This window comes from Hyaena hyaena, unplaced genomic scaffold (genome assembly GCF_003009895.1).
Source record: "Hyaena hyaena isolate Hyena2069 unplaced genomic scaffold, ASM300989v1 scaffold_78, whole genome shotgun sequence".
NCBI lineage: Eukaryota > Metazoa > Chordata > Mammalia > Carnivora > Hyaenidae > Hyaena > Hyaena hyaena.
The window spans coordinates 1636079-1658485 of NW_024080710.1; the positions used below are offsets into that span (position 1 = coordinate 1636079).

A 22407-nucleotide genomic window follows, 5' to 3' on the forward strand; every position below is an offset into this window, starting at 1 on the left:
CCCTTTTACTTCTTTGCAATCTGTCAACACTCTCTTGTCTTCAGCCCTACCTTGATGCGACAGAGATTTAGTGGTTTACCATTTCAATAACTTTCTGCTCAATACATCTTGTTGTGCTATTGAATTGTGTGTACTGTCTTTTCACAGCGCTCTGGAACAACTCAAATATTTTCTGTCTTTGTACTTACACCAGAGTATCATCACACAAGAGGGCATACTGATTATCCTATAATCTTTGGTCACCAATTTCACCTATGGCCACTGAGCATTGCCAGAAAACCTAGGAATGTTTCTCTAGTCAACTCATGCTTAATCGCTCAAGATGACTAGTTCACATTTCCTGCTCTCTCCTTAACTCTGACACTCTTCCACTGTCTACTTTCAGCCACTGGCCATACCTCCTACTTTACAGAGAAAAACAGAGCCACTGGTTGGAAACTCCCACATCTTTGTGAAAACATATATAAACTAATTTTCATCTGCAACCCCTGACTGCCTTCCCTCCTACTCAGGAATCTGACCCACCTTTTATCTAAAGCTAACCCTCTACCTGTGGTTTAGATTCCAAATACTCCCACTTTCTCAAGAATGCATTATTCCTTTCCTTGTATACCCAACCTCTTTTCCCCACTACCTTTTAAATTTGCTTATTAAAATAAAAAAGGAAAACCTAATATTTCCTCAACTTCTCATCTACTCCAGGTACTATTCTCTGTCTTTATTCTCTCCTTCACAACCAGGATTTTTGTTACCCATCCTTATCATTTCTGTTTCCTTATTATCACTCACTTCCTCTATTTCTTCACATGGACTTGAGTTACTGTCTTTTATTTTAGAATGAAGAACTCTCTTTAGTATTTCTTGTAGGGAAGGTCTACTAGTGATAAATTCTTTTAGTTTTTTTTTTTTTTTATCTGTGAATGTCTTAATTGCTTCATTTTTGAAGAATAGTTTTGCTGGCTATAAAATTCTTGGCTGAGTCTTTCAGCACTTTGAATATTTCATACCACTGCCTTCTTGCCTCTATGGTTTCTGGTGAAATATTAACTATTAATCTTATTAAAGATATCTTGTAAATGAGGAGTTGCTTTTTTGCTTTCAAGACTCTTCCTTTGACTTTCCTTTTTGACAGTTTGATTATGATGTGTCTAAGTCCAGATCTCTTTGAGTTTATCCTACTTGGAGTTTATTGAGTGTCTTGGATGTATAAATTAACACTTTAAATCAAAATTAGGATGTTTTTGAACATTATTTCTTCAAATATTCTTTGTGCCCCTTTGTCTCCTCTCTTTCTGGTACCTCCAGTTGTGTATGTTGGTATGTTTGCTGGTGTTCTACAGATGCCTAGGCTTTGTTCATTTTTCTTCACTCATCTCCTCCTATTCCCCAGACTGGATAATCTCAATTGACCTATCTTCCATGTTTGTTGATTCTTTATTCTACCTGCTATTGATCCTTAGTGAATTTGTCATTTCAGTTACTGTACTTTTCATCTCCACAATTTCTATTCAGTTCCTTTGCACAATTTCTATGTCTTTATTTATAATTTCATTATTGTCATATTTTCCTTTAGGTCTTTAAACATGGTTTTATTTAATTTTTTGAACATATTTACAGTAGTTGATTTAATATCTTTGTCTAATAAGTCCAAAGTTTAGGCTTCCTTAGGGACAGTTTCTGTTGACTGTTTTTTTCCCCCTCTGTATGAGCCATACTTTCTTTTTCTTTGTAGGTCTCATAATTTTTGTGGAAAACTGGACATTTTAGATAATATGATGTGTCAACTCTGGGAGTCAGATTTTCTCCAGGGTTTATTGCTGTCATTACTATTTGTTGTTGCTTATTTGTTTAGTGACTTTTCTGAACTAGTTCTATAAAGTCTGTATTTTTATTGTTGTTGTTGTTGTTGTAGTATATGGCCACTAAAATCTCTGCTCTGTTAGTTTAATTGTCATCTTATTTGGATAAAGCTTTCTTAAATGCCTAGAACCAGTAAGTTTCCCAGTCTTTGCCCAGGGAGGGGCTCTGTGTACAAGCTAGATCATGGCATCAGTTTTAGCGAGGCAGTGGCTGCCTGGTAAAAACTGCCTTTACCTCTCACATTCTGCTTGCATGGGGCCTCAATTTCAGCCAGAGGCGAAGCCTAGCCCCTTAGAAGCATGAACATAGCCTTATGCATGAAAACATCCCTATAGATGTGTGTGTTCTTCTAGGTCCCAGGAATACTTTGAAGTTTCTTCAAGGCCTCCTATAAATACCCCATTCCCTAGTTTTTCCACTTAAGCCTGTTGTTTGCCCAATTATATCCACTGCTTCTGGAAGCAACAGTGTTAAACAATTGTCTCTGGTTTCTTTTTTTTCACAAATGCCACTCAAGTAAAGGCCTTTGCACTATGCAGGCTCTGAGGTCAAATAAAGACAGACTTGCAGGTGGGGTTTTTCAGGAAACCACTAACGGGTCATATAATGATGGTTCTCTGGGTATGGGGTTTTGAAGGAGCTCCAACGCCATTCTTTCCCCTCCAATGGACTCCTAGGCTGTTGTCTTCCACTGTTATTGTGGGTATTGGCTTTCAAGGCTACTATGGAGCTGAAGAGGAGAAATGAGAATAGTGTAAATTAAAACATCCAATGCTTGCTATTCTTACAAAAATTCAGCCATTTTTTTTTCTTCAAAGAAACACTCTCTTGATCTTTCTAAGCTTCCGATTAATTTCAAGGGTTCTGAAAAGTTTGTTGTGATAGTTTTTGCCATGACTCTTCTTGCTTTTATGGCGTAAAAGATTTTCAGAGATTCCTACTCTGATGTTTTCAATGACATTGATTGTTAACATCCTAACCCACTCCAGTCTAATCATTACTCCACTAAAAGAGGTCTCCCTTTGTTGTTACCATCCAGTTCCCCTAGGTCGCACCGCTAATCTGTATCTGATGGCATTTAATGTCTATCCCTTTGTAGCACTTGGTGAAATTATAATTTCCCTCTTATTCGTGTGGTTATTTAATCAAGCTGCTTCCCCACTAGACTATTGGCATCTGCAGTCAGGCCGGCAGAGTGAACCTGCTCACTCCCTCCAAGCCAATAACTTTTCCGAGAACATCTTAGCAGAGGGCTGCTGCCACCTAAAGGTCAAGTTCATCTCCATCTCTGGTCCAACTACTCAAGACCAATGGCTCATGGGAGAAATGAGCACCATTACTAAATTTTCAGAGGCAAGGATAAACCAGAGAAGGATTTTCTTCTTGCCAAGGGAGAAGGGAAGAGGAAAAGGTATGGCTTTGTTGTTACCAGTCAGGCCCACCTCAGAATGCTTGTTCTCTTTAGGGATAATTTACATACAATAAATTTCACCCGTTTTAAACAGACCGTTCAATGTGTTCTCACAAATGCATGCAATTATGTAACCACCACCATAACCAAGATATGGCACATTTACATCAATTCAAAATGTTCTCCTGTACTCCTTTTCCATCATTCCCTACTCCAGAGACCAGAACACAAGCTTTTTCCTGGGCTCTCTAGACATAAGAGCCCCAGAAGTGCTTGTCATTAGCCCTCTGCTTGCACAGAAAGCCTCCGTGGAGACGGAGAAGATACTGTGGTCTTCATTCAGGATTCTAGGGGTTCCGGTGTGACCCCGGTCAACTCACCTGTCTGTGCAGGCTGATGAATTTCCGAGGGTCCCCATCAGCCCAGGGTGGGAGTTGAACGTCCCCCAGTGCTGTCCCATCCTGCATGCAGCCTGAGGGGGGTGAGAAACAATAGGCCTTTGGGTTAATGGGAGCCCAGACTGGACTAGGAACCAGGGGATATAAACACTGTGCTATCCAGGACTGCTGGTTCCTTGTAGATCAATCCTGCACAGGCCTTACAGCTTCTTGCTTCTTCCGTCTGGTGTGTCCCCACCCTTATCTGCCTGGAATATTCCTGCTTGGTCTCCAAGCCTTCAACCCTCCACAAGACTCTCTTTGCTTCCCAGGCAGGTTTGTACTCAATTCACAAGTCCCATAAAATGACAGTAATGTCAATGTGTGTATGTCTTCCTCTCTGCTACTCTCTACCTTTTCATCTGGGCGCTTTTTATCCAGTGCTAAAACAGTAAGGAGATCATAACGATAACAGTAAAAGCTATCGTATTTTGAGCACCTAACTCCATGCCAGAGCACTATGCTAGATGCTTGGCACACATCATCTTATTGAATCTTCATTTAACTTTATAATTTATGCATTTTCTCTCCATTTTTAAAGTGAGGACAGCAAGGTTTTTAGAGGCAGCTTCCCCAGGTATTAGAAAGAGGAGTCTGGATCCGAGCCCGAGTCTCTCTCCTACCCATTAGCTGCACAACCTTGAACGTGTTGCTTAACCTCTTTGGGATTCACTTTTCCTACCTGTTACCAAACTCCCCCCCCCCCCCAACTCCACCCAAGGCTGGTAGAGAAATGCACACAATGTGTTTAGAAAAACTCCAGGCATACAATGGTCGCCCAGTAAACATTAGTTATGGTCTTGCTTAAACCCTCCAGAGCCTTCATGGTGCAATGAGAATAAAACCTTTCCCTCCTCTCTCTGGTCTACAGGTTTGTGCCCGACGCAGCTCTTCTTACCATCCAGTCCCAGCTTGCCCGTCTAACTTGGGAGGTCCTTCCTAGGGACCAAAATGACACAGGGCACTCTGAATCACTCTTGAACCATTCTTCTACCTTGTTTCCTCATAAAAATTCTCTGCATCACACAGTATTTCGCTTACTTATTTGTCTCTGTTTTCTATCCTTTTCCTCCATCTCTGTATAGAATGTAAACACTTTCAGGACAATCTGTCCCAGGAGGCCCAACTAAATCCCCAATGCCTAAAAATTTCCTACATACAGTAGGTGCTCAATAGCCCCTTGATCCTGACTTCCTTGAGGTTACCTGGTCGTTGGCATGTGTGTCATTTCTGCAGCTAAGCTCCTCTCCCTTTCTGCAGAGAGCCCCACCTTCCTTTCGAGGGCAGGAGTGGTGCTGTCCCTCGGGCACCATTCTCACCCCAGGCTGGCTTCATCCCTGACTTACTCCTTTCATGGGCACCACCACATCTTGTGGGAAATGCCCTTCATGTCCGTCGGGGTCTCATCCCTGATGCAGGTGAGACATCTGAGAATCTGAACACTGCTCAGGCCACCGAATTCCATGGGGTCAAACTTGCTGGGCGTGGGCTTGGGCCTGGGCACGTTTTAAATGCCCCAAAGGTATTCTGCCCCAAACCACAGCAGGAGAGGCGAGTACCCGGGGCAGTAGCTGAATCTCGCCCATGCCCCCACTGCATCCGCACCTGGCCTGGTTCAAGGTGCATGCCCCTGTGTGCTGTTTGGAGGAAGAAGGAGGGCCTGAGGAAGGGGGGCTCTGGAGCACAGGTGTGTGCTGGTGACAGTTCACAAGTGCCCTCCACAGGGTGAGTGATCCCATCTTTTTTCTTCTGTGGGGAGAGTTGCTCACACCCTGCCCCAGGCTCTGACCACACATCTTCTTCCGCAAGTCACCCTTACATCTGCAGTGGAGATCTGCCGAGGTATACACACAGTCACCAGAGGACCTGCTCGCTGGGGCTTCCTGAAATTTTTGCTGCTCTTCTAAACCAGTAAGTAAGAAGGCATAGTTCATCCTGGGGTGAGGCCTGATGCACAAGAAAGGGAATGAGCCACCAGCATCCCCATACAGCCAGCATGCCATCTAGTGAGCAATTTGTCCCAGGAGGCCCAGCTTCTCTGGGTCCAACTCATGGAGTCCAGGGTAACCCATTTGTGGGCCGTGGAGGAAAGTGGGGCCACAGAAGGATGGGGGTTTGCCCAAGGTCATGTAGCAGGGCAGTGCCAGACCTGGATGTTAGCAGAGCTTCTCACTGCAGACTGAGACCTGAGGACCCCCCACAGGAAGGGTCACGAGTAGGGCCATAGCTCAGAGCAGCCTGGGGCCCAGCATCCTTCCTGGGTTCCCACCTTGCCTTTGAGTGCTGCCATGGAGGGGAGACCTCACAACAACCACTCTGGTCTGGTGAAGGGGCTGCTCATTTAGTTGCATTGATGCAGTTAGTCATTACTAGTGAGCTCCAGGGGAGTCATCCCTGCACTGCCCAGTCCACCATGGCCACACATTGGCCTCCACTCACCGAACTCCACGGCATTGCAGTTGACTAGGAACTCAGGGAGGTAGAAGAACTCCGGAGTCAGTTCCCTGACGTCACTCATGTTCTCTCTGGAGGCCGAATCCCATGCGTTCTTTACGCTGTGGAACATTCTGTCTGCTACATCAAAGCTTCCGCCCTGTGAGGAAAAGGGACCAATGTGATCACTTGTGTGCAGTGAGAACTCAGATTGTGTGGGCACTGCCTGTGTGTGCCTCCCTCGTCTGTTCTGCCACTGAGGCACAGGTTCTACCATTAAAGCTTTCTTTCCATTCACTACACATTTGTTTGCCAATCCATGCATGTGTGCCATGGGCTCTTCATGCATCTATTCACTCAGCCATTCTCTGGACCCTTGCACAGCAGGCTTCCCCAGAACCAGGCTCAGATCAGAGACAGGAAAACCGCGGTCATTCATCTGCCCATTCCCCACATTTGCAAAGGAACCACTCTGAATCAGGCACAGATGGGATACAAAGAACCCACTATAGCACAGAAAGTGGGCCAGCCATTCCCTGTGGGAATTCCAAGTTTCCTGGAGGAGTTGAGCCCTGGTGAGTTTGCAAGCCTGGTGATAGAGAAGAGGCAAGGCCAAGGCCAGGAGCAGAAGCAGAAGGAAGCAGCCTAGCTCAGGGACCTGCTGACATCTAACAGAGAAACCTGACAAGAGGGAACAGGTCTGAGGATGATGAGCTGGGAGGCACACCAGCCCCCCGAGACAGGAGGCCGCTCCATGAAGACAAGATGTCTGTAGGCTCTCCATGGCCATCCTGGTTCCAAGGCCCATGTCCATGGGTGGCCTGATGAACCCCAGGCTTGGAAGCTACGATTGGACCAGTTAAGACTTAAAGCAAATTCTTTCGTTGGATCCTCTGCTCTTCTCATCTGAATCATCAAATCTCTTTAGTTGATGCTACCCTTATTTGCCAGGTGGCCTTGGGGGTTGGGAAGAGGAATAAAGGTCTAGGCTTTGGGTCTCCTTAAGTTTAGGGTCACCCCCAAAACACCTCCCTGAGATCAGATAGTTCACTTGTCCCCATCAAGGCGGGGCCTTTGTTCAGTCAGAACTCATCCTCCTTCTGCCAACTTCTGCAGAGTTCTTGTGGCCCAAGAACAAACGGGTAGAACCCAGAAGGACAGCAGCCTCCTTGCCCCCATCAGCTCCCTTCACTTCTCAGAGGCTGAAGCCTCCAGTCAGCATTTACCTAGGGAAGCTTTTGGGTGAGCAACTTCAGCAGTGGGTGAAGGGTAAAGATGGGCCAAAGCTTTCTCTTGGCCAGTCTACTCTATGTCAGGCCCCTTATACAAACAGAGAGGATGGCTCTTAATCCTCATTGCAGGTGTATCAGGAAGGAATTGTATTTCCATTTAGCAGACCAGAAAACTGAAACTCCTGAAGGTTTACTGGTTTTCCCAAGGCTATCAAAGCAATGAATGGCGGAACCGGGTCAAACTCATGGATGCCATGCCAAAGGATATACTTTCTTTGCCATTGTGCCAGTTTATTGGGGGAATCCCTGGGTCTTGGGCAACTATAATGTACGATGTGTGGGGCAAGGGGTCTCAGCTCTTTCTGCAAAGGGAGGATCTGCCACATGCCTGAGGTGGACCACATTTGGGCATCTTGGTGATCTGGTGGGTTTTCCAAGTCAAAAACTCACACCCGGTGAGATCCATAGGTCATTCGCTGCAAATGGACAGGGACACCGAGAAAGCCAGTTGCCCCTGGACTTGCAATCCAACACATTACCTGAGCAGCATAAGGACATGGCTTTTCTCCAAGGTCGCGTTGCTCTTGGTTGAAATTAGGGGGTGGTGCCTGCCATCGGATTCAAATTGAAATGGAAACAAAATAGGGGGAGAGTTTTTAAATAAATCTGCACCTAACAAGTCACTCATTGAAACATATTAAGAGCTTTGTGTATTTAATCTGCAGCTCAAGCCTTACATCTGCAGCAGATTGATGCCTTCTCTTCCCCCTGTATTCCTTTTGCAGCTTTTATGAGTGCTGATGGTAATCTCCTGAGAAACAATATGATTTGGTAATAAAAAGATTACCTGTATTAAATAAAAATAATATATACATAGGAAATATTGTTAGTGCTACAAATCTGGTTAAAGATATTACCACAAAGAAAAATGTTATTTTTTTCACAGCTGTCTAATGCATTTTAGCAAAAGTAATATCTTTAAAACTTAAGCCTGTATTATTTATAAAGGAAGCAATAACTGATTTTCCTATTTCCTATATTAATAAATGCATTTGCATACATTTGTTTCAAAATTAATGGGTTTTTTCACCTCTGCAATACAAAAGAAATGCCAAATTCCCTAGAAGAAAAGTAGAGCTGCTTTGTTTCTTGTACTGTAACCCAGTCTGTGGGTTGATACAAACTCTGGTGGCTTTCAGCAATGAGTCCCAGCCAGGACGAGATTTTCAGGAAAGGAAGGAAAGAGCAACGGAAGAGAAGGTAGAAAAAAGGAAGGGAGAGAAGGAGCGAGGCAGAGAGTCACAATGAAGTTCTACAGGTTGTTGCCATCAGGAAAGTCCAAAACAAAATAAAATAAAACCCCAACAAAATGAAGTCTAGAGATTGGATGGAAACAAAAGGCTCAGAGAGAATTACTGAGCCAAGATTTGCTCCTAAATTGATTCTGCAGATATTCTTGAATATCAAGAACAATGAGTCCTATGTGTATCCAACATACTGGGAAAAACAAGAATAAGATTATTATTATCAATGAAGGAACAACCTTGAATGTTGGCAGAAGACTTCTCCCATGTGACTTTAAAGCTAGAAGCAAGTCAGCCAAGGCTGGAGGTTTCTGAGGCAAAAGGTACAGGCTCTGGGTTTTATGTCCAACTGATATCACTCCTTCGTGAAGACACCAGAAAGATATTCTGAATATTTAAAGGGCTCAGAAACAATATCCTAGGTATCTTTCCTCAATTAAAATATGTTAAGAGGTACAAAATTTTGCTAAGGGAGGAATCAAAATCAAAACCAAAATAATGGGGAGAGAAAAGGCCAATAAAGACTTCTGCTGGAAGTGGACAAGAGATAAATGAGAAGTCCGTGATCATGATGCATCTATGAAAACTGGAAACAGTCTTGAAAGGAGTGTTCCTTTTGTGCCAGACCATGATGTCTATGCGCACCTGTCTCCCACGGTAAGCATTTCAATAGCGATATTCTTAAGCTCTTCCGTGTGGACAGGGGAACTATGTTGAAAAAGAACCATTCAATTCTTGACCAACAGCCACAGGAAGTTCAGCAATTGCATGTGCTCAAGGACACTCACACGTGGATAGTTGTACAATATATGATAGGAAGTCTATTTTTCCTTCCCCAAACCAACCCACTGCTACATCCTAGTGATGGGACTGGGCTTATGAGCAGGCTGACAACCTATTCTCATGACAGACGTTCTCTCCAGTAATTTAAAAGTGTCCCATGTAAACAAATCACTTATAAGATGCTGTGTGTACATCAGTTGATCGAAACTACTGTCCTCTGTCAGTCAGAGAAGCCGTGTGCAGCGAGAGGAGAGAGCACCCTAGCTCTGGAACCCAGCGGACTTGCCTGGAATTTCAGTATTACTTATACTATGAACACCAATGAGTTATTTTATTATTTTATTTTATTTATTTTATTTATTTTATTATCTTACGGGAAAGAGGCAGAGGGAGAGAGAGAGAATCCCAAGTAAGCTCCATGTCCCACGTGGAGCCCAACATGGGGATTGATCCCATGACCCTGGGATCATGATCTGAGACAAAATTAAAGGTCGGACACAACTGACTGAGCTACCCAGGCACCCCACACTAGTGAGCTTCTTAAAGTCTAACTGTCTTCCACACTTTTCCTTTCAGTCTTGGGTGACTGTTGTGGGTGTGAAGATATGTATGTGTGAGCACAGGAGTGTGAGTGTGCATACGTGTGTGTGAGGTACCTCCCACAGGGCCAGGCACACAGGAAGAGATGCCCACAGAGGCCCGCCCTTCTGCCTATTTCCCTTCTCAGTCTAGGAACAGAGGAGCAATCCTGGGCTTGGGCCCTGATCTCAGTGTGCATGGGGAAGGTAACCAGGGGCTCAAAAGAAGAAAAAGAAAAAGAATGTAAAAGTTATTGGAAGCAGAAGGTGGGATATGGGGGAAGGTGAGGAGGGGCGGGGTTCTGGGGCAGGAGCAGGAGGGAAAGAGTGAGTATATCATCAGGGCAATTTGAAGACACACCACCTCCAAAGAAACGCAGCGGTGAATGTGTGCAGTTGAGAGAGAGCCGGGCTTGGCCTTCTGCAGGCCTCTTCAGAAAAATGCCAGGCTTGGGGCACCTGGGTGGCCCTGTTGATTGAGTGTTCAACTCAGGTCATGCTCAGGTCAGGCTCGGGTCATGGTCTCACAGTTCATGAGTTTGAGCCCCATGTCAGGCTCTGTGCTGACAATGTGGAGCCTGCTTCAGATCCTATCTCCCTATTTCTCTGCCCCTCCCCCACATGTGCTCTCCCTCTTTCTCTCTCAAAAATAAATAAATAAACTTAAGAAAAAAAGAAAGATGCCAGTCTCTAACACCCCACTTGTTGAGCTGAGCTCTTGGTCCAGTGGTGAATTTGGGAAGCCTGTGTATCAGCTGGGCTGCCTCGTCAGCCTTGCTTTGGACTGAGAGTGGGCTGATCCCAGAGCAGCCATTAACTTTCCTTCCTGTAGAATGTGGCTCTTAAAAAAAAAAAAAAAAAAAAGAATGTGGCTCTTTACTCAATAAACAAAACCCACAAAGGTATTTTGAAAAACCTGCTGCCGAAGGTGGACCTATGCGGAGCACTTAGAAACAGTCAAACAGTAGCCTCCCCGCTCCCCTAGATCCACCGAGTCATGAGCACCTACCAGTCAGAGGTTATTTTAAAGGAGGACAGACAGAGGCTCAGTTATTCAACACTACCATTTAGAAAGTTCTAGAGCCAGGACTTTGCCCCATGTCTGCCTGTCTCTATTACATGTGTCTTTTCTGCTGCTCCTCGTTAGGTCAGTATAATGATAATTATACCTTCGTTTTGGACACAAGTGCACCCAGACCTGCAGCCCGGCACCCATGGAGTTCCCAGGTGAAGCGCCCGGGCTGTGCTCTGTTCTCTCTGCAGTTAGCATACGTCTTCCACAAACACCAGCCATCTCGCCTCAGGTGGTTCAGAAAACCCTTCCCCACCGCTGGTAACAGCTGCCTTCGCACGGGCTGCGACTTAATTAACACAGCACTTTATTTCAGTTTCTTATTAAATGTAACAGCAGCAGCAGCAACGGGCCACCGCACCCTCGTTGGGGCGCGGCTGCCTGGCTCTGCCCCTGCCCGGATAGTCTCATCTTGGTCCCAGGAGAAGCCAGCGCTCTCGCCAGGGCGCAAACGGGGGCCCGGGCGATGGCCCCAGTGGCGGTGGTGTGGCCTTTCGCTTGCTTGACTGTTGGAGGCTCACAGGCACGGGCTCCAGGCTGGCAAGTTGCCTGAGAACAACAGCCTCTCGGGAGCCAAGCCCCCTGCTCTGGCAGACGGTGGGTGTCATACTTGCAAGGGAGTGGAGACAGCAGCACACAACCGGCTTGTGTCTCCTCACACTACAACCGACTGGTGGCACCTGCCCTGGTTGTGATGCCCATATGCCCTATTTCCTGGATTGTAAACGTCTGTCATTGGAATCCGGCTTCGAGGCAGAAAACGAAACACAGCAACAGCGAGAAATGCATCAGTTCCAAGATCAGCCCCAAATTAATAAAATGTAAACATGAAGGGAACAAATCATACCTCACCCTCAGGGATCAGAAAACACTGCAAGGCAATTCTAGGCTATGTGTGAGAGCCCCTCCGTCTGCCCACCTCCTGCTCAGGGAGCAGGACATGGTGCCCAAGGAACGCTGCATCTGCCCCTAAATAGTGCACCAGACTGCACTGGGCGCAGTGCACGGACACACAGCTCTGCACACCAGAGGCATATCGTCCGCCAAGCCATCAAGCGAGCAGGCAAGTCACTCTGGCTTATTCAGGCTACTAGGCAAGAGGCAGAATTGGCCTAATGCAGAGGGGGGAAGCATGCACTTTCTCATGCTGACTTTTGTATGTACGTCTAGCTCTGGAAGCTGCTGACATTCCCAGTTTCCCACTCTCCAGATAAATACACTAAGAAGGGATAAATAAACTAAGAATCGCACCTGGATTCTGCACCTTCTCCATCTTTCTTATTCTTCCCTAGTCCACGGTCCATGCTGCAGATGAAGGTCTAGGCTATTGAGAATATGGTCATGCTCCTTTACTTGTCACTACACAGGAGTGAAGCAGAGGTCTCTTGAGAAGAAATAAGCCTGCCCCTTTGAGACAGTGTGGGTCAGAGAAAAGAGCTTGACTTCACGAAGATGCCAGAACATTCCTAAGGAGGTCTGTGAAGGCCCCAAGATTCCCAAAGGAGACCCAGGGACATTCTCCCACCTCCCCTGGATGTATGTAGCCTTTTACTTTTTTCCTTGGGAGCTAAAATTGATCTTTTATTCTAAGGAAAAAGAAGAAGAGGGATTTTTCTTATGACCCACTAGAAGAGTCAGTTAAAAATAGCACACATGGAGAACCTAAATTATTTCAACTCAGATGGGCCAACATGACACAGACAGATTTGAACCAGGAAAAACCGGGATTCACATCGAACTTCAACACGAGAGTCAAAGGGCTAAAACTAATGTGACTACATGTGTGCATATAAAATTGGTTCTGATTATCTTGTACTGGTTTAGACCATCCAAACCGGTTTGATATGGTCACCAATGGACCAAACCAGCTTTAAAAAGTCAAACTAGTTGTGACTAACTTCAAAGTGTTCTTAATCCAGTATTGTCGTGGGTTCACAGCACACCTGCTTCGCCTGGCTTATGCCGTCTCAGAATGTTTCTATGTGGTCCAGACCATCTTGAGTTAGCTAAGCCCAGAGGGGACCAGCTTGAACAAGTTCAGGCTTGCTCGCACTAGATGTGGCTGACTGCAGGGAGAAGGAAAGTAACAATGATTGATCACCTACGTAGTGTCAAGCCCTGAGCTAGGGGCTTTACCCACATTTCCTTATTCAGTCTCAACAGTCCAGGGAGCTATGCATAATTGACCCTCATTTCCAGGGGTAAAATAACTTGCAGAAGATTCTGTATCTGTTAAGTAGGAGAGCTGGGGTATAAATCTTACAGCTGACACCTTTTCTATTTCACTGTGCCCCTTCTCCATGTGAAAGGACCCTTAGTAACAGGTAGGGACCGGGCTTTAGTGCATTAGACTGAGGGACAAAAGAAAGCTTTTAAAGCATCCAGAACTGCCTGGAGGGAATGCTGTAAGGGAATGCATCACCATCATCATCGACAGTGATCATCGTTTCTTGTGGATTAATGAGCAACATCTGGATGGGATTCCTGGCATGAGCTATAGCTCTGGGACCATTTGTTCTCCAAACCAAACTTACTTAAAATGCTTGTTGCCTGAGAAAGACTCAGGGGAAGCACACTTATTATTTTTGAGTGAATTTCCAGGGAGAGAAGGTTATACAATGTCTAGACGATCCATGTCTTTAAGGAGAGAGGAGACCTGCGCCAAGAAACAAGACAGGATTTTGCTCCTTATTGGGGAAATCACCTTGACCTTGCCTAACCCGTTCCTGCCCAGGGCTTAGGAGTTGAATTTAGTGCTGACCCAAGGTGGCCTTTGGTCTCATCTGACCACAAGAGGAACCTTGTTGGTGAGGTCAGACCAAAAACCACAATTCCTGGAATACTCACACTTTCTCTTTGATGAACTTCGCTATCGGAGTAAGTCTGTGCATATTCAGCGGCCTGTTGCCCACCACCGCTTGTGCCTTCCTCTCCATAGGACACTTGCAAGGCCCGGAGAGGGTCAGGCTCTACACTTGCACTGTGTGCTGCATTCACTTTGGAGTTGACGGAGCCAGCTGGCTGCAACTGGGCTACCCAGTGGCTCTCCCCAGTCAAAAACTGTGCCCCCGGGACACCTGGGAAGCAGGATCCCAGTGGTAAGGGCAGAAGGGAAAGGGAGAAAATAAGCCTCTCAGCTACCCGCAAAGGGACTCTGTCCCAGAAGTCTCATGTGCCTTGGACAGCACCACCCACCAAGAGCCTGACTTGCTCACTTCATGCTCTATAGGGCCACAAGGTAAAACACAAGGAGGCCCAGATATACATTTAAATTGCAGATAAACAAAAAAATAATTTTTTAGTATAAGTCACTTTATCTGAAATTTGAATTTACCTGGGCATCCTGTATTTTTAATTGTGAAATCTGGCAACCCTAAGCTGGCATGATGAATGGTCTATTAGTTTCTGGGTGGGTAAGTTAGTTAGTTTCTCTCCAGTTCAGCTACTCATTATTCAAATGCTTTGTCCTTTTAAGCCTTTCAACTTGTATTTAGCATAGCCGTCTGCATTCTGATGTCACAAGTGATATTCTTTCCACTCTTCCTCCTTTGTGTTTATTTTTTTAAGTTTTCTAAGTTTTGACCACCTACCTCAAGCTTGCTGCTCTTCCTTTTCCATTAAAACTTACTTGTGTTAAGTATTTTTCCCCATATCTCTCATTGCTTATTTTCAGAGCCTTTTTGCAAGACTATTGGGCAGACATTGCAGGTGTCATTGACAATGAGCAGCCTGACTCAGTTGGACTGCTCAGAATCTTGGAGCCAGCATCAAGTGGGAATCACTTGGTGAAGACTGGATTTCTAGTAGGGAGATCCCAGTTTCACCCAAGCCTAGCTCTTAGTCTGTGAGATATAGGTGTGTGTGTGTGTGTGTGTGTGTGTGTCTGTGTGTGTGTGTGTGTATTGTGTAAGGGAGTAAAATAACTCACCTGTAGAGAGCAGAAGGCCTGGGTATAGGGTGGCATCCGGACCAGGTAGGAGGCGACAATGATAGCCGAGGAATAGTGAGTGTAGTAGTGGCACTGGACGGTCATGTCTCCTGCAATGAAAGGACATGCCTGGGGTGGATGTGTCCCCTGTACTGGGGCAGACTGGAGATACACAGGCCCTACAGTGCTCAGGCGTGAGCAGTGAGCCCCAACCCTGCTCAAGGGAGCACCTTCAGGCCAGTGGAGACTTGGTTCTGCTCACAGATGCCATTATAATTTGGCCAGGAGCCACCCGTGGTGAAAAGAATATTCAAGACCCTCAGCTGCATCCCCAAGTCCTCAGTGCTCTACTCTCAAGAATGTGGGCAGAGCCAGACTCTGGGAAGGTTGTACTCAGGATTCATGGGGAGACAGTGCTTTGGTCTTCCGACTTAAGGGGTATATAGAAAGCCTACAATCCCCCCAGTATAACCAGCAATGGCCTGAACCAGCTCCCTACAGTGACAGCCAGCCATCTTGCTGCCAGCCCCAGGCCAGGCCTGAAGCCCTCCCTTGTGCCATGCAGGATTTCTCTAAGTCACAGTTATCTGGGAGGTGATTGCAGGAACTTGTACTAGGTCCCAAATCCAACGGACAGCTCAAATGCACACCCGGAAGACGGGAGAGAATGGGGCCAAAGCCAGTGGGATCTGATGCTCTCCTGGCCCGTCTCTGTGGAGATGACCCAGAAATGCCTGGCAGCCAGACAAACAGTGCTGGGGGCTTGAGTGGGACCCCGTGATTGAGCCTTAGCCTCAGGAGGAAAGAAGCAGGGCAAGGAGGGCTTTCCCAACCCTCCATATCTTCCCATCTGCCCCCAGCAAGTCTGAGAGCCAGCCCCATGCAGAGAGGGGGTGCCGGGCAGGCCTCCTCCGGCAGTGCAGGATGCAGCAAGAGCCTCCCTCTCCTGCTGAAAGCCTTAAAAAGCAAGGTCACTGGGCCATAAGCCTTTCCAAAGTATGCCACCTTCTGGGTCCCAAGGGAATTTTTCATGGTTCCTGGATGGCTGCTTCTTATTTTAAGCTATACATTTATTGCAAAGTGTTTGAGAAAACCAATGTAGCTAGCAAGAAATGCATGATAGAAAAATTTCTTTTTAAAATATACCCAGGGCGGGGTGGGGGGGGGGGGCTCAGTCAGTTAAGTGTCTGACTCTTGATTTCAGCTTATGTCATAATTTCATGGTTCGTGAGTTCAAACCCTGCATCAGGCTCTGTGCCCATTTGGGATTCTCTCTCTCTTTGCTGTGCACTGGCTCTCACTCTCTCTCTCTCTCTCAAAAGAAATAAACTTAAAAAAAATTTAAAAATGCATTCATTAAAGTTTAAGAAGAGAATAGATCTAAAGAAAAAAATTAAGGCAATAGGAGTTCAAGTCACATGTGAATGTGGCAAAAATTGTAAAGGTGCTGTGCAGATGAACAAAGTTTGGGAACTAGGTTCTAGAGCCAGACAAACACAGTCTCTGCCATTGAGAAGCTGTGATCTTGAACTCGTTGCCTGAACTCTCTGAGTTTCAATTCCCTTCTCTTTGAAAGGGGCCATTGTATTTCTGCATGTAGGCGGACAGGTCCCTGGACTATAGAAAGCGCTGAATGAATGTTATCTCCCTCTTCCTCAGCCAGCCCCTGGGTAAGAAAGTATCAGCTCTCAGCACAGTAGTTCTCAGTCCTGGCTGCACCTCACCAGAACTTCTAGAGCTGGGGCCTGGACATCAGTATTTTTAACATCCCCACCCCCACCAAATTCTTGGGTCCCCCTCAAGCCCCCACCCCCACGCCCAGTATTTTTAACATCTCTCAAAGCCCAGGTGACTCTTCCACGTGGCTAGGGTGCAGGCCAGCAGACTCAAGCTGTCCTCTAACATACTTGTTTCCAGGCTAGGTGACAGCCTGCAGAGTCACCAAGGATCATTTCAAAGCGTTCAGATGAACAACACTACCGAATAAAGTCAAGCTGGGATCTACCCACCTTCAGTTTTCTCAACTTCTTTAAACCTCTGGATAAATTTCAGCTTCCTTTCCTTGGTCTGAGCCCCCATGGGCTTTGAGAGATCGCGGAAAGTCTTGGGATTCGTCAAGTTCAATGTCTGGAAGGCAGATGTGTGGCTGGAGTTAACTCCCATCAGACCCTCTTGTGACCCAGAGAGACTTCAGGAGGCACGCTCTTTAGTTTTATGGTTCTCTTTATTGGTTTACTGTCGTTTGGTCTGACCCCCCTCTGGTGATTAGCAGGCGTGCTGGGGTTTTACGGCCCCAGAGCCAGTGATCCACAAAGACTTAATAGGGGAGAGATGGAAAATAAGAGGAGGGGAAGATTGAGTTCACACTGAACCTGTTCCAAGTTGACCCAAAACAGGACATCGCCACCAGTTACTGAAAAGAGACTTTCAAAAGAATCCCTGTTGTCTGTGAGGCCCTTGGCTCCAGCCCTCACAGAAGAGCAGGACGCTTCAGTAGTTCACAGTCCTTCCTTAGAATCAAACCAATTCTCTAGGAAGTTAGAAGTCCCCTGTTTGGGGAGGAGATGTGAGGAACGGCCTCATTCTTCTAGAGGCCCATCCCTTCTGGGAGAGCATGTAATGTCGCCCCTTCCCCTGCCCAGGGGAATATAATACACAGCAGTGGAGACCTGAAGTTTTTAGGGCCAGGTGTCCTTGGAGAGGTTTGCTTTCAGCAGAGATGTTCTACACGTAAGGAGAGGAGCTATGCATTCCCCAGGATTTGCACGTCTTATACAGAGTGTTTCTTTAAACCTCTTTTCCTTTTCACTAGCAGTGAATCGCCGCAGTCATCCTGGGGAGGCAGGGCCAGTCCCCACCTCACACCTGCAGAGCCGGGGTGGGGTGCAGGATGAAGCAGACACTTCTCAGACCCCAGTGACAGATAGATGGCACACATGGAGACCCATGCCCAGCAACTGCTGATTTTTCCAGGACAGGATGGGGTTTCATAGCCACTAGATTTCTGGATTCTCCAAATGATGCTGGAAATCCAGATTTTTAGGAGAAACCTCCCAATTTTTAAATATGGGTAAGTAATCAAAATTTGGGGCTAAACAAAAGGAGCTGGTAAACCACCACTTTGCATTATGTGAATTAAAGCTGGGATTTGCATGTTTCATTTTTGAAATACCTCAGCCCCAGATGTATCATTAGGGAAATCAAAGGCCACATACGGCTAGTGAGAAGTTTTGTGTTAAGTGTCTTAAGTTGGGATGGAAGGTCATAAAAGACTGAGACCCTCTCTCCCAAAGCCTGGGTATCAGCCATCCATACAGCCCTAGGCAGGACTGGCTAGGGCTGGTCTGAACCAGGACCCAGCCACCTTCCGTGCTTTAGACACATAGCCTAACAGCCCTCTTGAAGGCCAGAGCCCAGGTGGTTGGGACAGTGCTTCATCGCCGGGTCGTTCCCAGCAATATCACCTTGGCCCAGCTGTGCGAGCTGTCCTCCTCCCCTCCCCTACCTGCCAAGGCCCAGGGACACAGGCCCAAGCAGAAATGATCTGCTCTTGCTGTCAGCCTCACCTGTCCCTATGTGCCTCAGTCCAGATCCTGGGTGAAATCTACATACCAATATCTCAGTTGGTATCAATCTGAGCTGACATCAGGCTACCAGGGAGTAGTTTCTTTCTTTGGGTCTCTCTCTGTCTCTCCCCTTTTCCCTACCCATTCCCCCCACCCCCATCCACATGTTGATTCAAGGGATAAATTCCATGGCCTACTGCACTTGAAGGACTAGTGTTGGTCCATGGCAGTATCTCAGCAGATAGGTATAAGTTGCCTTGATAGGAGTGAGTAAGCCAGGAAGCCTTATGGGACAAATGTTAGCAACTGTCCTCATCATGTTGATCATCCCATATGTAATGTCACTTTCCCACAGGTGAGGCTGGATGGGGACCCAAGCAACCAGATTCCAAAGGCCTCTTCTAGGGTGAGGGGCTGAGCACAGAGCAGCCCTCAGGGCCTGGTGGACTGAACCTTGCAGCAGAAGCTCTGTGTGCTGATTTAGTGTGCTCTGGTCTTCAGGGTCAGAAAGCCTCAGGACATTTGAATAGCATCCATGTGAATACTGTACCTGTGAGGTGTAGTCGGCCAGGATCCAGGGAAACACAGGATACTGCATATAGTCATTGTAGGTCCTTCCAGCCACGGTATTGAGGTGCATGAGATACTCAAAATTGCTGATGTCCCTTTTCTACCAGAAGAGACAAAGAGGAGATAAACCAAACACAATTGGCATCTTCCTAAGGGCCATGAGAGGTCAGTCCCTCAGCAGCCCTGGTCTGTGTGGGTGACAGCAGGCAGCACACACGTCCAATGCTTCCCGTGCACCTTCTGCACAAGCCAGGCTGAATCACAGAGACCGTGCTAATTACAGAGTGAACTGAAGCAAATATATTCAGGAAACAAAGTCAGCCAGAAAAAAAAAATATAGCTCAGCAGGCCCTAGCCCAGGATAAAGCCTTCTTTTCAGTTAACTGTTGGGTGTGAAACTCAAAAGTTGATTAAAATAAGAGCACAGATGCTGTGGTAAACTTACCACTGACCTTTATATGATTTTAAAAAATAAGGTGAGATGACCTTGTCATCACAGAGAAAGAAGCTCTCACCAAGAGGCTGAACCATCTGTCTTCCTCTGGGAGTTTAGGGACTTTTTTTCCTGTCCCTATCTATTGGGATAACACTCGTTTTTAGGGCCTTAAAATGTACAGGCAAGGTAGAACCAGGAACTGTATTTGGGAAAAGTTTACCAAGGCCAATGGGTAAATGAACAGTCCACATCCTATATGGGACCTGCATGCTATGATCTCCCTTGGGCCTCTCGTTGGAAAAGGGTTTGGGACAGTAGTGACAAGCTTTCATTTCTTGTTCCCATGTGATCTCCAGGACTGGCCTTCTGGAGGCCCCTGCATTTCATCGAGAACCACAGGCCAAATGTCAGTTCATTCAAGCTGGGGGTCATGTGTGTCTTCTCACAACAAGAGGCGGATGTTTGTGCTCCTCTAGATGCTGTCCATTTACACATATGTGTATATCTGCATGGACAGAGCATGTGTGTGCATGTGTGCGCATGGGACATGTGCGTGCGCGTGCGCGCGCGCACACACACACACACACACACACACACACTACTCAGCTCTGACTCCAAGCCTCAAGTATCACTTTCGATCACTGAGATCGTTTTAGGGAATATTTGGGACATTTTGATAAATTAAAAAATAAGATCCCTCCTGATTCATCCACATGCCTTGTCTCTCACGTACTGGGGTCTGAGCTATTTTCTGATTTGCATGCCCGGGAGGTTTTTCCTGGCCTACCATCCCCTAAGGGGGTCACTATACCTGCCACCTCTGCAGCATGGTCCTGTCCAAGCCGGGGTACCTCCTGTGGGACAGAAAACAATAGTGGTGACCAAATATCTCAAGGCATGGGTGAGGGGAGAGGTGGCAATTTCTGGGAATCTCTGGGACCAGGGCATCCAGGAAAGCCAGGGCACATAGCAGCTCTCCTGGCAGGGTAACAAGATGATTACCCACACTCCTCTTGCCCCCACACCACCCGACTGAAGGTTAGGCTCTTCCTGTTACTTTTGTTCTGCTGTGATGCTGGAATATTCTACTGCTTTAGTGTGACCCATGGAAAAGTTGTAGGGCCATTGCAGAAGCAGGCTCAGAGGCCTCACCACCCCACCCTGCATTTCCCGTTGGCACAGTCAGCCTTCTTTACCCATGCAAATACAGTATGTGTGATTATTATATACTGACATACGACTACAACATATACATATAGTTTTAGAAATGCAAATAATAGGGGCACCTTGGTGGCTTGGTGTTGATCTCAGCCTAGGTCATGATCTCAGTTCGTGGGATCAACCCCTGCATCAGGCTTTTTCCTGACAGTGTGGAGCCTGCTTGGGATTCTCTCTCTCCCTCTCTCTCTCTGCCTCTCCTCCTCCCCCTTCAAAGTAAATAAAATTTAAAAAATTAAAATAATATATGAAAGGCCACAAAATGTAAGAGTCTCTTCACTCCTGGTCCCACTCAAGAAGTAGCCACAGTTAACAGTTTCCAGAATAGTTTTATCCCATCATACCTGTCTATATGCTTACATCGTTTTTTAAGTTTATTTATTTATTTATTTTGAGAGAGAGAGACAGAGAGAGACAAGGGAGGGGCAGAGAGAGAAAGAGAGGACCTCAAACAGGCTTCATGTTGTCAGTGCAGAGCCCTGTGCAGGGCTCAAACTCACGGAATGTGAGCTCATGACCTGAGCCAAAACCAAGAGTCGGGTGTTTAAACAACTAAGCACCCAGATGCGCCCATTGTATTAAAAAAAATTTTTTTAGTGCTTATTTTTGAGAGCGAGAGAGACAGAGGGTGAGCTGGGGAGGAGCAGAGAAAGGGAGGGAGACCCAGAGACTGAAGCAGGCTCCAGGCTCTGAGCTGTCAGTACAGAGCCCAACGTGGGGCTTGAACTCACAAACTGTGAGATCATGATCTGAGCCAAAGTTGGATGCTTAACTGACTGAACCACCCAAGTGCCCCTCATTTTTTTTTAAATTGATGACACATGGGATAATCTTATCTGGGCTTTGTCACTGGCTTCCCAGCACTGTGCAGTCAGCTCCCATTGCTCTGTGGCATTCATTTCTACAGCATCAGGATGCCGTTGTACAGATGGATAGGAACTGGTTGAGCCTGCCCGGTGGTGGCCTTTGTCCTCACAAATGACCGCTCTGTGACCACCTTTGGACATAAATCTCTGGATGCTTTGTAAGCGTACCCAAGAGAGAAATGTTTGGCAGCCGTACTGCTGTGATAAAAAGTATGAGCATTTTTTAAAGTTTGCTACATATTGCCAAATAGTCCTCTTAAAAGGCCGGACTGATTTATGTTTCTACAAATACAATTAAGAATACAAATCGAACCAAAGAAATACCATTTTGACCAATGTAGTGGGAAAGAGTCTAGGAAAGCAACAGGACGCCAGGTCTGGGAAGGGCGGGAGGGAGGGGGTTTCACCACATGAAACACCCCTTCTGCTCAGCAAGGGTTTGTGGAGCCCGGTCCCTTGGCCTCTGTGGTTAAGCTTGGTTCCTTTTCCCCCTCTGATTTCCTCCCCGCTGTGTCTCCTTTAGACTTTCCCTCTACGCTCAAGACCTTGTTCATGATGTTCCCCCAAAGCAAACCAAATCATGTCTCCTCTCTCTGGCCATTCTCTTTTCCTTCGTCCTGTTGAGGTGCCCGCAGACACCGCCCCACATGCATGGTCTGTTCCAGCCCCGTGCACTGCACCAGGATCCTTCAGGCTTCTGTCTGGACGAGGCC

General features: G+C 46.5%; 1 protein-coding gene across 6 annotated transcripts in view; it reads right to left on the reverse strand.

Moving 5' to 3' along the window:
- Nucleotides 1-22407, reverse strand: part of WDFY4 (WDFY family member 4) — a 292803-nt gene that overhangs the window by 22469 nt on the left and 247927 nt on the right. For 5 of the 6 annotated variants that reach the window (XM_039233715.1, XM_039233714.1, XM_039233716.1 and 2 more), the window contains 6 exons: nucleotides 20422-20464; nucleotides 19155-19274; nucleotides 17048-17165; nucleotides 15039-15148; nucleotides 6148-6301; nucleotides 3652-3743 (listed from right to left, as the gene is read on the reverse strand). In XM_039233715.1, the coding sequence (XP_039089646.1) occupies nucleotides 3652-3743; nucleotides 6148-6301; nucleotides 15039-15148; nucleotides 17048-17165; nucleotides 19155-19274; nucleotides 20422-20464 (637 nt within the window). Of the gene's footprint in view, nucleotides 1-3651; nucleotides 3744-6147; nucleotides 6302-15038; nucleotides 15149-17047; nucleotides 17166-17294; nucleotides 17355-19154; nucleotides 19275-20421; nucleotides 20465-22407 lie in introns of those variants that run through there. The other variant, XM_039233718.1, reaches the window with a different exon arrangement.